The sequence below is a fragment of the Misgurnus anguillicaudatus genome, chromosome 4 (genome assembly GCF_027580225.2).
Source record: "Misgurnus anguillicaudatus chromosome 4, ASM2758022v2, whole genome shotgun sequence".
Classification (NCBI taxonomy): Eukaryota; Metazoa; Chordata; class Actinopteri; order Cypriniformes; family Cobitidae; genus Misgurnus; species Misgurnus anguillicaudatus.
Window position 1 is genome coordinate 15,736,008 of NC_073340.2, and position 13,274 is coordinate 15,749,281.

At 36.6% G+C, this 13,274-nt stretch overlaps 1 protein-coding gene across 2 annotated transcripts in view; it reads left to right on the forward strand.

The window, feature by feature from the left end:
• arhgap23b (Rho GTPase activating protein 23b) overlaps positions 1–13,274 on the forward strand; it is a 52,604-nt gene that overhangs the window by 6,720 nt on the left and 32,610 nt on the right. Inside the window, exon 1 of one of the 2 annotated variants that reach the window (XM_055175278.2) lies at positions 4,895–5,222. The exons of the other annotated variant lie outside the window; for it this stretch is intronic. Within the exon in view, the coding sequence (XP_055031253.2) occupies positions 5,169–5,222 (54 nt within the window). The 5' untranslated portion in view covers positions 4,895–5,168. Of the gene's footprint in view, positions 1–4,894; positions 5,223–13,274 lie in introns of those variants that run through there. 2 annotated transcript variants of the gene reach the window in all.

Consider the following 13,274-nt stretch of genomic DNA (forward strand, 5'->3'; position numbering starts at 1 on the left):
ACTCCCTTAAAGTCTCCTTATCTATGAAGAGCAAACTCTAAACAATAAAATATTAATCTCTAAGAAGTTTTCTCTAAAACTGATTTACTTATTTACATTATTGTAAACCAGCACAAGATTCGATACTGTGTATCTTAAGCAGTACTGCGGAAATGTGCCAGAGCAAGGGTTTGAGAAAAAAAACACTTAATTGTGTCCTATTTAAACTTAAATAGAGTCATTAATTCTCTTTGTTAGAATGAATTGCATAGAAACGTTATGCTTGAATAAACATTGGCCATTTTTGTGTCACAGAGAATACAGCAGGGTTTATTTAACAGGAAATGATGCCTGGCTTTGTTTTTACTGTCACTTCAAATTCAATTTTTTTTAAAAACAATGAAATGGTTAAAAGGACATTTGTGAAAATAAGGCATCTCAATTATTGACTAATAAAATTTTCATTGCCATTAAAATGAAATTACTGAACCTAAACACAAGAGCCTGATAAAAAATGTCAGATGCACTTAGATGGTTTAACAAATAGTTTTACCTTTGTATTCTTTGTTTATAATTTATTATTACATCTTTTTATTATTTAATTTCATTATTTACGAAAGTAATATATAGTTAGTAAATAAACGTTCATATATTTTATTTTCAGTCCAGCAGAATCCTGTAGGCATCTGTGCATAACAGAGGAAATTTTATATGGCTTCATAATCATGTGTGGCCTCGCCTCTTGACTCTTAAATAGACATTCCATCCATGGTGTTATATATAGAAAATCAATATATAGACGTCTATTTTGCCCTGTCGTTTGTAAATATGCTAATAGCTTAACGAAAGTGGCATCACGGAAGGCATGTGGGTTATCTCCAGGCAAAACAAATCTTCATTTAAAGATGCCAGGCTGATGTGAAGGGGGCGTTATAACATGACATCATCCCTGTGCTGCCCCGTGAGCAGTTTATGTGAAGTGATGGGCTGGCGCTCCATCTGTGTGATGTCACCTGAGGCATGATGTGCCACGTGTTTGTGCCATATTTACTTGTGCTTCTTTTTATGTATGCTCATTTTTTATGTCTTTATAATATGAATATTGACTTGAGAATGTAAACAACATTTTTGTGGCCTATAGCAGCATGTGGAATTCACAATGGCGGTTCATTAAGGTTTATCCGGGTTATAAATAGTGCAGTGTAAGCCAGAGCTGAGCGGTGTAGGACATATGGGGGCTGTCAGATAGTGAGGAGGGCATGACTTTATATTTATATTTTATATTGAGAATTATAACTTTGGGGAATCTTCAGGCCTTCCTTTTCCTCAAAAACAAGAATATAGCAAACATTTGAACCTGTGTTTGTGTGTTTTGAGTGGGTAAGTTGTGCAAAATGTGCATAGTATTTGCCACATGACCACATATTTAAAATGTTTTATACAGTTGTCTACACTTAAGAGATTTACGTGATTCACCTTTCTTTATGCTTAACGTATTTATATATTCAAAGCAAAATGATTTTCTTTTCCCCAAACAAACAAAAGTAAAACGTGGCATGGCTTATCCCATTCTCTCTGTGTTAGTCGAGTAAACAAATGCAACCCACAAAACATTTTTGGAGGTTTGCACAGTGAAATAAACAGGCAGAGTTTTAATCTCATACTCCAAGAGAACAAAGCATGGGTTTCCAGGAAGTAAACACGGTCGGCCACGCTAACTATATTGTGTGTTTATTTTTATCCTTTGCCAGACACGGTGGAGTAGGAGGTCACAGTTGGGTGTGTGCATGTATGATGAGAGGTATGCGTAGTGGGGCAATATGGTATGATGGAAAGGTGGGTGTAACAGCAGGGGAACGTGGGCAGTGAGTGGTGCTGGAGGCTTAGGGATGCAGGATTAAATCTGTTGTGTAACAACTGTGGTCTGCGGGGATGCACTAAAAGAATAAACAGTCACCCAAATGCACTTCTTCCGCTCTTCTGTCTGATTTTCTATATATATAAAATTCTTGCATAATGCAAAGCTTAACCATTAATATAAATGTAAAGCATTTTGCTTTAAAGCATGCATTACTCTTAATACTGGCTTATCTGTCTTTGGTTGGGTGTCTGTTGGTAAAACTGACTAGGTCTAAAGGAATTTATAGTTCATAATGTACTGTTCAGAATTGCAAATATTTGCATTTGGTGTGAATAGGCCTGTAAAGCTTTCTTCTTTAAAGAAAAATAAATTTATTGTTGTCGAACAGTATATCTGCAGAATGTGGTGTGGTCAGGGGTGAGCAGCAGCAGCTGGTGAGACGCGAGGATGAAACAACATTAACCTAATAATATGGTCCTCCTGAAATCGATACACCATAAAGGCAGGCGCTGTCAGGAATCTAGTCCAAGATAATTGTTGTATTGCTATATTAAAAATAATCCTGGAATCTTGGCAAATGTTTCCTTAGTTTTAATGTCTGCAGAAGTTGTGTGATATCGTGACCAAAGCTATCCCAGTTAAGTGGAAGTACCTTTAGTGGTCTGTCAAACATCCGCTGATCACACCGCAAGGCCCTGAAGCCACACCCCATTTTCTCTAAAAGAGGAAACGAGAATTGATGTAGGTGTTATCTGCAGCGGTCCACCTGCTTTAACATGCAAAAAATACATGCATGATTGACACCTTCATAGTTAAGATTAGCTTGTAAATGTATTTAAAGTGGAACTTAACATGAACAAATGCTATAGTACAGTATTATGAAATAAGTACCTAATTATGAAACATCTACTAGTTATTATACTATAATATACTGCACAAGTTTACTGTGGGCATAAATGCATTACCCACATTGAAATCATAAAATATTTACTTCATGTTTATTGTAGATACCTGCTTTATGTTTATTTTAGGGCCCCATGTGGTTTGGTTGTAACAGTGTAAGGTTTGCCGGAAGGATTAGTGGATTATATATTTAGGGATCTCTAGCACGTTGTGGTGACAGATGTACACCCCATTTATATCCTGTCTGCATCACAACGGGACAGATGTTTGTCCTGAGCCTTTACACATTTTTTGTCATAGCTTGAATGTGACTGCATTTAGTTAGCTTTGAAAAATGTTTGATGCAGCAAAGTAATAGCTTGTTTTTTACGTAACCGTTAATTATGCAAAAAGATTGTTTTTAAGGAAGCAAAATATTTCTATTAAACGTTTCTGAATTGTAAATAATTTTCCATCATGGATGCATTTGTATCTAGGACTGAAATTATACAGTTTATAATCTTTTAATGTGGGCATTAAATATGTATAACGCTGTGCATATTGAATAGTAAGAATGCATTAATGCATGCAACCATAACAATTGTGCATAATTTCTCTATCACTAATGTAATTGAACTTTTCCTTAATGCTCTTTATTTTTGCTGTGGTGATAAACTGTTTGCAGTATTCTACTACAAATGCTAGAAAGCATGAACATTTTGAATGTGTAGCTCTTTGGGTTTGACAGATTGCAAATGAAGGAAGTTGCAGTGACCTCTGCTGGTGAAATAAGCATTAATGGGTCTAACATTATGGCTTATTCATGGCCTTATTTTTTATAAGGCCAAAGGTCATACATACATTTAGCATGGCAAATCACTCTTGTGGAGTTATTGGTTGTAGCCTTTTCCATTTAAAATGAAATAAGGACATAAAGATAAATCAAATGCATAAATCATTTAGATTTCTTCACACAATCCCTCTATTCCTCTTTTTGAATTTAAGATGCTTCGTCTTTGATCAGTTCTTATTCAAATGTAATGCTTAAGACTATATGTGGTCTTTACGTTTTTTTGAGTTTGACAACTCAGCATGTAGTTTATTTTAATAAGGTAAACATTGGTATGATTCCCCTTTGTTTTTAAGCGTAAAAGAGAAAACTGTGTGTGTGTGTGTGTGTGTGTGTGTGTGTGTGTGTGTGTGTGTGTGTGTGTGTGTGTGTGTGTGTGTGTGTGTGTCTGCGGTGCCTAGAGGATAGTCGCTTAATATAAGCATCAAAACAAGGTCTTGCTTCATTGAACAATGGTTGCACACACAGCCAGGCATGCAGAGTCATTTACAACTTCAGTATAAAAAGGAAGGCCAAACACAGTTCATTTGTTTCAGTCAGTCTTTGATTATAGTTACATTGTCCAACAATTACAATTAAAACTTATTAAAAATAAAAGTATCATGTAAACATTGTAATGAAAATATGTTTGAGTATAATAAAATAACAAGTAAAGCTGGGAGTACTAGTAATAATGCTATTAATGTTGTTTGATCTGAAAATACACTTTCCAGAAATAGTTGAAGGGGGGGGGGGTGATGACCTGTTTCTATTGGTTACACTATCTGTTGTATACATAGTGCATTTAATTGAGATGCTGTCCGTTAATATAAAAGAAATGCGAGTGAATCAGACCGTCAGCATATAATGTATTACAGCAAATATTCATCTACACAGTACATTGACTGCTAAATGTTTTTGTACTCAGACTACAAAAATTACCCTATTTTTAAAACACACGGTTTTGATATTTAAATGTACAGTTTACGAAATTGTGCTAGACTGAAAACAAATACGAAAACCCATTGCATTGTCTAAGCATTTTCGTTTCATTCTTTATTACTTCGTCCCACAGAACCTCTGTAGTTGTGTTTCAGTTCATATGACATTGCGCAGTCCGACCGTCTCATGACATCAAAGTACCGCGAGAGCAGTTCGAGAGATGTGATTTCAAATCGCACTCGCTGTACTGTGATGTCATACGCCGTTCTTCTGCGCAGCGCCATTTGATGTCGCTTTGGCTTTACATTTCACTGTCATGAAACGGATGACATGACTTCGTTTGAGTCCCGCGCTTGTTTTGGGAACATTTATGCCCCGCCCATGCCTAACACTAGTTGATCATTGGGCGAGAGGAGTTGTGTGTTGGGAACTTGGGAAGACCACGCGCATTGCTAGCAGAGGGCGGGATGTTTGGGTGAGCGAGTCAATCTGGACGCAGCGTTCAGTTACGAATAACTGCTATGGAGAAAGAGATTATAAAAACAAACATATGGAAAACATGAAGTCTTGTTGTTTATAGTTTAAATCTATGCTTTGCGTTTTTCTTTTGTTTGGAGAAATCAATCTGTTAACGTGTTTTTATAGAGGTTTTATTGATTGAAAGAATAGAGCCCAATGAATGGAGTTGCTTTTTGCCTTGTTGGAATACCCACAAATGCACAGACTGAAGTAAGTTACGTTTTATTTCATAATATTTTTTGTGTATGTTTGACAAATTTGTGTACAGACATTGTGAGGAACATTGTTTGAATGTTAAAGTTCCTATACACACATATGTAAAAGACAGGCTGTCAAAATGCATGCAGATGTCTTTGAGCCTTTTGGGATCTTGAACATACAGGCTTCATTCTTATGGATGTATAAATCACAGTTACTTGCAAATTACAATTAGCAGTAAGGTGCTAAGTTAAGATGTAGGCTTAAATGTTATATTTCTTTACTAGAATAGAGATGTGTTATATCAGAAGTGAGATGAAAGAAGAATACGCAATGTTTCAAAAGTTTAGTCACTTCACTAAAATGTTTCTCAAGATCTTAAAAATCTTTTGGTCTGAAGCTTTAATGTTTAAAATAATGTTTGTATCTTTGTGCTATTAATATGTTTGTGTTGACAATATGTTAATAAAATTGTATTTAAAAAAGACCAAATAACGAAGAAAAAGCAGCCAGTATGAGCCAATAACTCCTTTAATATTGTTAAAAAGCATTTCAGGGTGTCAAAAAGTTGGTTGATTAAATGCAAAAAGACTTCATTTTAAATTGAAGGCAAAATGAACTACTCTGACAATGTTAAAATATAACATCTGATTTATTTTGAATGATCTTTAGTCACAACAGATTTCCCACCGTTTGTGTTATTCCATAGTTTTTAACAGTGTATTATTCCAAAATGTGGAAAAAGTCTAAATATGTAAGTGACCATCAACTTTTTAATGGTACTGTATGTGACTGACCGGAGTACATTCCATATGTCTGCCCACAATGAACACAGAGGGGACATTGTGACTGTCACTCAAGACCCCACACAGAAGGCGGAGGGTCGTATGTCAGTACCCATTGTTCCACAGTGTACAAACCGCTGAAGCTCACGCTGGTACAGTCCAGCTACTGATCATACCCATACCTTACGACTCATTGTAACATTGGACGTCCCCCACCCTTACAGGCTTTAACCCACTCTCTTTGGGTGTTTAGCATAATATGTGGGAGATAATGTGGCTGATGAGCTATTTGATTTTAGCTTGTGGCCTTGCATTGAATCACACGGGGAAAATCGTGAACTTCTGATATCAGGAGGAATTTGTTGATTGTTTGGATATTGAGCAGTTAAGTACAAAACTGGGTAATTTTGCCTTCTGCGCTGTTGAATATTTCTCATTGTCTCTTTATAATAACCCACTGTCTTTCTGAACCCTTGAGATGGGGAATTTTCATGTGTGTAGGAGTGGTTGTATTTGAATGCAGAATTTTTGTGTTGTAAGCATGTCAGAATTTATTTAGCAGTTTGAGCTTTGTTTTTCAGATTTAAAGTCATAATGAAGTCGAAACAGAGTCACTATTGTTATTTTTAATGGAATATTGTAGTGGGTTTTTTATGTAAATTTCATTTTTTTTTATATTAAAAAAGTAAACCTCAAACGCCTTTCGAAAATACTTCTCTTCCTGTCACGAGTAATGACGTGAGGCCGGAACTGCAAACTTTCAATGATCCAGTTAGTACCCGATGGATGAAATCAAGTCATCCTTTTTTAATCTCACACCACAGTAGGGAAGTAAAGACAATCACAACTTTCATTTCATGCCGACATTAATAATCATCTAAAGAACAGGGCTTGCATCATTGTATAAAAATAACATAAACCAAGTATTGGTTTTTGTTTGACATCCATTTTTTATTTATTTGTCATAAAGAAAATAAGCATTGATGCATTTGCAAGAGTTTACTGTTGGCTTGATGTAAACTGTAGGGTTTATGACTGTAAAGTTTATGACTGTAAAGTTTATGACTGTAAAGTTTATTAGTAAGGTTATTATTGAAGTTGACTGTTATATACAGTACAACAGATACTAGGATCTTTCTTTTGCCATGACACAAAGACGGCCACAATATTGTTTAAAGGTCACATTCTTCCTGATCCATTTTTTAAACCCTAGTTAGTGTGTAATGTTGCTATAATAGCATAAATAATACTTGTTATTGATAAAGCTCAAAGTTCACTGCCAGGCGATATATTTTCTTCGCCTTTTAAAGCCTACAGCGAACGGCCGGTTTGGACTACAGCCCTCTACTTCCTGCTTTAATGACATCACTAGAACAGTTTTGACTAAACTCCGCCCACAGGAATACAACAGTCGCCAGCTAAGCTAACGGCAAGCTAAGCTGCTATCGAATCACAACACACTAAACAAACTTCACAATCAGAACTCGATACGTATTTCTGAAGGAGGGACTTCGTAGAACAAGGAAGACATCAGACCGTTTTTAGGACAGGGAAAACAGCGGTGTACAGATAAGTAAATTGTGTGAAAAATACAGCGTTTTTTTACACGTAAACATGAACACGTTATATTGCGCACTGTAAACGCAATCAAAGCTTCAAAAACACAGAAAGAACGGGACCTTTAATAATAATAATAATAAGGTTGTGGTCTGCAGTTGAAGAGTCTGAAGAACTTTATTTGCCTTGCTTTTTTACATAAACTGAATATTTCAACAAATATTGGATCATTGGAAGCAGATCTTAGGCCCAGTTTTCAATTCAAAGTTAATACAATATAATCAGTAATTTAGAGATATAAACATCCTGTAAAAAATGTGAAAACACCAGACTCTCCTCAGCACCCTGGTCATCCATTAAAACAATAGTTAATCTAATTTGCTGCTTAATTTGGCTTCAATTTAGCTTCAAATTAAAAAGGATGAAAAGCAGAAAGGTTTCCGTTCATAATCCTCCATTTTCCTATACCCTCGAGGCCATGAGTTACTAGTTATCTCTGTATACATTACAGACCATCCTCAATAATTAACTTGGCCCCTGCCCCAGCTTACTGACTTTGTGTTTGTGAGAGAGTGAATAGTCTTCCTGTGCATCAGAAGCCAAGGATCGTTCTTCAGGCTTGGCCAAAGTCAGGCACGGTCCAATTAAGCTAATCCTGTAAGCTCCCGAAGAGATGGAAATGGGTGTCATTCTCCCCCGTGGGACTTCCAGATCAACTCTGCTGTACTTCAGGGATCCGAACAGGCTGTTAATTTGCTGTGAGACATCAGCATTGACCTTCCCAGATTGACAAGTAAATCCAAGCAAGGTCCTTTTCTACTTGAGGTATCTTCTTGTTGTTGTTCTCCATTATGTTCACATCTTTCAGTCTGGCTTCTTAGTGCATTATCAGGATAACACGTTAGAGACGTGCTTAACCTTTGACCCTTTAGTACAAAGAAAGTTTTTGAAGGTGGCACCGGGGTCCAAATTGCGATGTGAAGCAACCAGGAGCCAACTAAGCTGGTTCTTGAGTGACACATCGCTTAGGCCCCATTTCATTTGATCCAGGAAAACCGAATAACGAAAAATTGGGAAAAGAATGAACGCGTGGGTTTCTGAATGAGCCTTGGTTAGATCTCCGAGTGGGAGGTACAAGCCAGGCCTGATCTTGTCTTTAAAATGCAGCGTTGACAATAAACCACTGTTTATACTCTTCTGGACTGGAGATGGAGGCTTTGGTAGATGGAGAAGATGGAGGCTTGGGTAGGTTGAAGTTGAAAGGTCAGCTAGAGCCGCTCCACCTCTCTCTCAGAGGTAAGATTGCATCAAAAGGCCTGGTGTGAAAACTGACAGGAGATCAGAGGAGACAAGCTGGAATCAAAGAGACATTTGAACGAGCAGGAACAGAAGAGAGACATTCTCAGCTCAGCTGGGGACTAGGACAAGAATGTCTAAGGTATGAAGAAACATAAGATGGAGAAATCGAGAAGAAAAATAGAAAGACCATCAAACGTGGTTTGATGTTTAATGAGGGTGAACGGTGCACATTAGTGGGTGAGAAATTAAAGAGAGGTGGTGTAGGATAAAGGAAAGGGACAGTCAACAAAGTTCGGTTCTCTCCTAAGGAGGTTGCAAGTCAGAAGGCACCCAAGCTGCATAGCCAGCTGTTGTTCTGTGAATTGAAATATTATGCTAAGGCATACCCCCAATCCTTTAATGCTGACCCCCACCTAAAAAAACAGGTTGGGTTGGCTTTGCTGTGCTTGGTTTAGGGCTTGCCTTGAGAATAGCCAAAATGCACCATGCCACCTGGGTGTTCAAATCATTTACATGTATGCATTTGGCAGATTAATTTAAACCCTATCTGGGAATCTCTTTGTTTCAGATGAAGTGTAATCCTATATCATTTTACGTTTCTGGGCTACGTTTTTCAGAAAGAAGTTTAGTATTAGATTTTTCCATTGCCAGAATATGATCACCCATCAGGCGTATCAATTCTTTTAAAAGTATGTCGGTATCACATGATTGGTATGCTATTTTTCCAAGCAAATTTCAAGGCACATGCTCTTCCTGCTCGGTGGAAAATTGGATCTGGCATGTTCTTTGCTCAAGTGGAATGTGACTGGAATGGGAAGAAGCTTGATGGACAGTTGGGTGAAGAGTGAACTTATTCATTTCGACTGAAAAATTTGAAATCTGTTGTCATCGTTGTCCTCATACTCTATTGTGTGGGCTAAAGAGGACAAAGCATGTGGTTAATTGTTTCTCTAGTCAGCCACATGACACCAGTCTGTGGGTTTGGAAGTCGAAGAAAGAAACAACACAAGATAGAGAGAAAGAGTGATTTATATCCTGAAGAACGCTGTGATGTGTAGCAGATGCTGTTGTGTAAGAGATAACTGCGATGAACTTAAAGGCTTGAAGCACTTACAAGCCATAATGAAAAAAGAGAAAGGGAAATTAAAAGTGCGTTGTCAAAATGCTGAATACAATTATGCAGAATTCATGTCATTTTTCATACACTCTTGGTCAGGAACCTTTTTTCATTAACAAAAAAATGAAATCAATGAATTAGAACAGAATTCAGGTTAAAATGGCTTCAGGCCTAATGCACAGAGTTGAATCCACCGTGGATTAAAAGTCCTATTCAAGCTATTTGAGCTAAAGGGATCACTGGTCCCAATTCAGAGATGGAGGTTACAGCATAATCACAATTACTCACAAAGTAGAAGAGGTCAAACAGCTCTCACTGGCTACGTGGCATCTGTTTCTTGGTCTGTTGAACATCTGCAGTTATGTGGAAAACAAAATTGAGAGGGCCAGAGATATTTTATTTAGAAATATGAAACATTATTTTTAACAATTTCATAGTTGACTAAATATAGGTCAATCAGAGGATCTCTCCTCCCATTCAGATCTATGTGGTTATGCAAGTAAAAGTGTGACAGTAATGAATTCAAGTAGTGCTGGGCAAAGATTAATCGCGATTAATCGCATACAAAATAAAAGTGATTTTTTCATAATATATGTGTGCTGTGTGTAGGGATGCAGCGATTAACCGGTTTCCCTATTAACCGCGCTTTAAAATGTCACGGTTAAGTAACCGTAAAGCCTTCGCTACACCGCGTGTTTTTGTTTCACGCACGCACACACAAACCAGATCCACGAACCACCAAGAGGCGCATGCGTCATGATGCACTGTATGACAAAGCTCCGCGTTCAAAAGAATATGTGCGCGTGAAGCGTCTCTTGGTTTGTCCGTGCATCTTGTTTGTATGTCTGTGGGTGTGTGCGCACGCACCTGCACGCGCACATGAAAGAGCCACACAGCACTAAAAACCTCCTGCTCGCGGATTAAACCCGGGCGGGGCTCCTGGTGGTCTGACTTGCATTTCATTACGTTGAATTATTTTAACGCGTTAATGATTAATTAATGAATAGCACGAGTTAACACGTTAATCTTGCCACCCCTAATATTTATATTTGATTTTTGTGTAATATTAAGCTACACCTGTCAAAATGACTCTCAGTACCTGGTCCAGGATGACCCTGTGTTATTATTCGTTTTGAGAGGCTCTTATCATTTTTACTAATACTAACCAAAATAATATAACTTTATTCAGTCCAAATGTAAAATTACATTTATTTAAAAGATCTTTAAATTGAATAGTCTACAAGTTTCAAAGGCACCTATACTGTTTAAGTCAAAGCCAGCTAAGTTATTATTATTATCATTTGTCCAAGAATTGTAGAAAAAAATACACAAACTGAAAATACAGAAGAATTTAGCAATTGTTCAAAAATGTATTCATGTGATTTTATACATTAATGTTGAAAAATAAATGAATCCTTAATAACCGTAATAACCGTACAACCGTGGTTATTTATCAGACTATAACCGTACCATCAAAATCTATAATCGCTGCATCCCTAGCTGTGTGTAATTATTATTTATATATTAATACACACACATGTATGTATTTAAGAAACATTTACATGTGTATATATATTAATTCATATTTGAATATATTCTATATGATACATAATTTTTTTTATTATATATAAATAAAAAAATTCTGAAATGAATATATGTATGTGTGTGTGTTTAAATATACTTAATAATTACACACAGTAAACACACATATATTATGTTAAAAAAGACTTGTATTTTGTATGCGATTAATCGCGATTAATCTTTGCCCAGCACTAAATTCAAGCATTACTAAACAAGCAGGTTCTGTTGTAGAATTGCTCTGTTGCGATTACTAAAAAGTAAACTATTTTAAGTAGTAATATTTTTGTATTTATAGGGACATTTTTGTAATCAAGTAATGTGTACTATACTGTATATAAAACTGCAGTACACTGTGCTGTACCCCACAATGCACTGCTTGAATGACCTTCCATTTTCAATGTGTCGAATAAATCGAAAGAAATGTCTTAATTCGATCAGACTGTCAGGAATCAAGACAATAAACATGAAATAGGATTTAAAATGCAAAATTTGCTATCACTGGTGCATAGTATAAAGTCATGTGACAGTGTATATAATCTATACTTAGCAGTATGCTGGTTTTTGATTCTGAGCATAGCATAACAGCAAGCAATAGCCGTCATTTTATTGTCTAGGCTAACTATAGACCCGATTTAGTCTGGGTATGAGTAGCCCACTTCTAGCCAAAATAAACTTTAATTTGGTTAGATGTCATTTTTGCCCAAAATAACTTTCAAGAACTTTACAACGTAAAAGGTGTTTTGGTTTCATTTATTTTTGTGCTATAGTTAGACATCTATTCAATTTTGACTGACAGCCCAATTTTTTCCTTGTTTTAACATCTGGGCTGTGTTTGGATGCTATTAGAAGTGATTTAAACGTAAAATTGCATGCATGGGTGATTACTGTGGCATGATGCCCACTGATGCCCTTTAACTCTAATTACATATTAATTTAAGTATGCCTTACATAGGGTTCTTTATGACTTTTCAGTACAAATTGTGTTTGTGAGCCTGTTGTGGGTGTGAGTGTTTAATCCCCAGCACTGATCAGTCCCACGTGTCTCATTGTTCTTCTGTGTCAGCGGCTGTATTGTCAGAGCGACGTCACTCCATGTCACTGTCTATCTATCCCACTTTCCATCCATCTTTTCCTCTTACTGAAATCATTGCATTTTGTTGTTCTTGATTATATTTTTTATATTTCTGTGTTGTGCTAAAGAGAAAATCACCTGGACTTGCCTTACAAGGACACAAACCATGAATGAGCATTTTATACGTGAGATGTGGTATTTTTTGGACAGCTCGTGACAGCAGCTGTCTGATTTAGAGGCATCAGTTTTCTCTTTGTTTTGTTGATTTGGTTAATCTTATAGAAATTAAGTAAACATTGAATTTATAGCAATCATGCTATAAATAAGGCATATAATACAGAGTAAACTATTCAGAAAATAAACCCTGAAGGGAAGATTTGGACCCTGATGTAAAGTGAGGTTGACTGAGTATTAGTCTGCTTGTTACACTTGAAGGTGGTCAAGTATCAAAAGTCAGTCGGGTCAAGTACCAAAATGCACTTGTAGCCAATCAGCAGTAAGGGGTCTACTAATGACGCGGAGGATAGAGCGCTCAGTTCCATCAAACCTCTAAGGGTTTTAGCAAATACTGGTAAAAATTTAATCCAGCGAGAACACTTACCTGCGCTACTGCAAATCTTTGAGTCTGTAGCATGTGCATGCAATCTATGTCT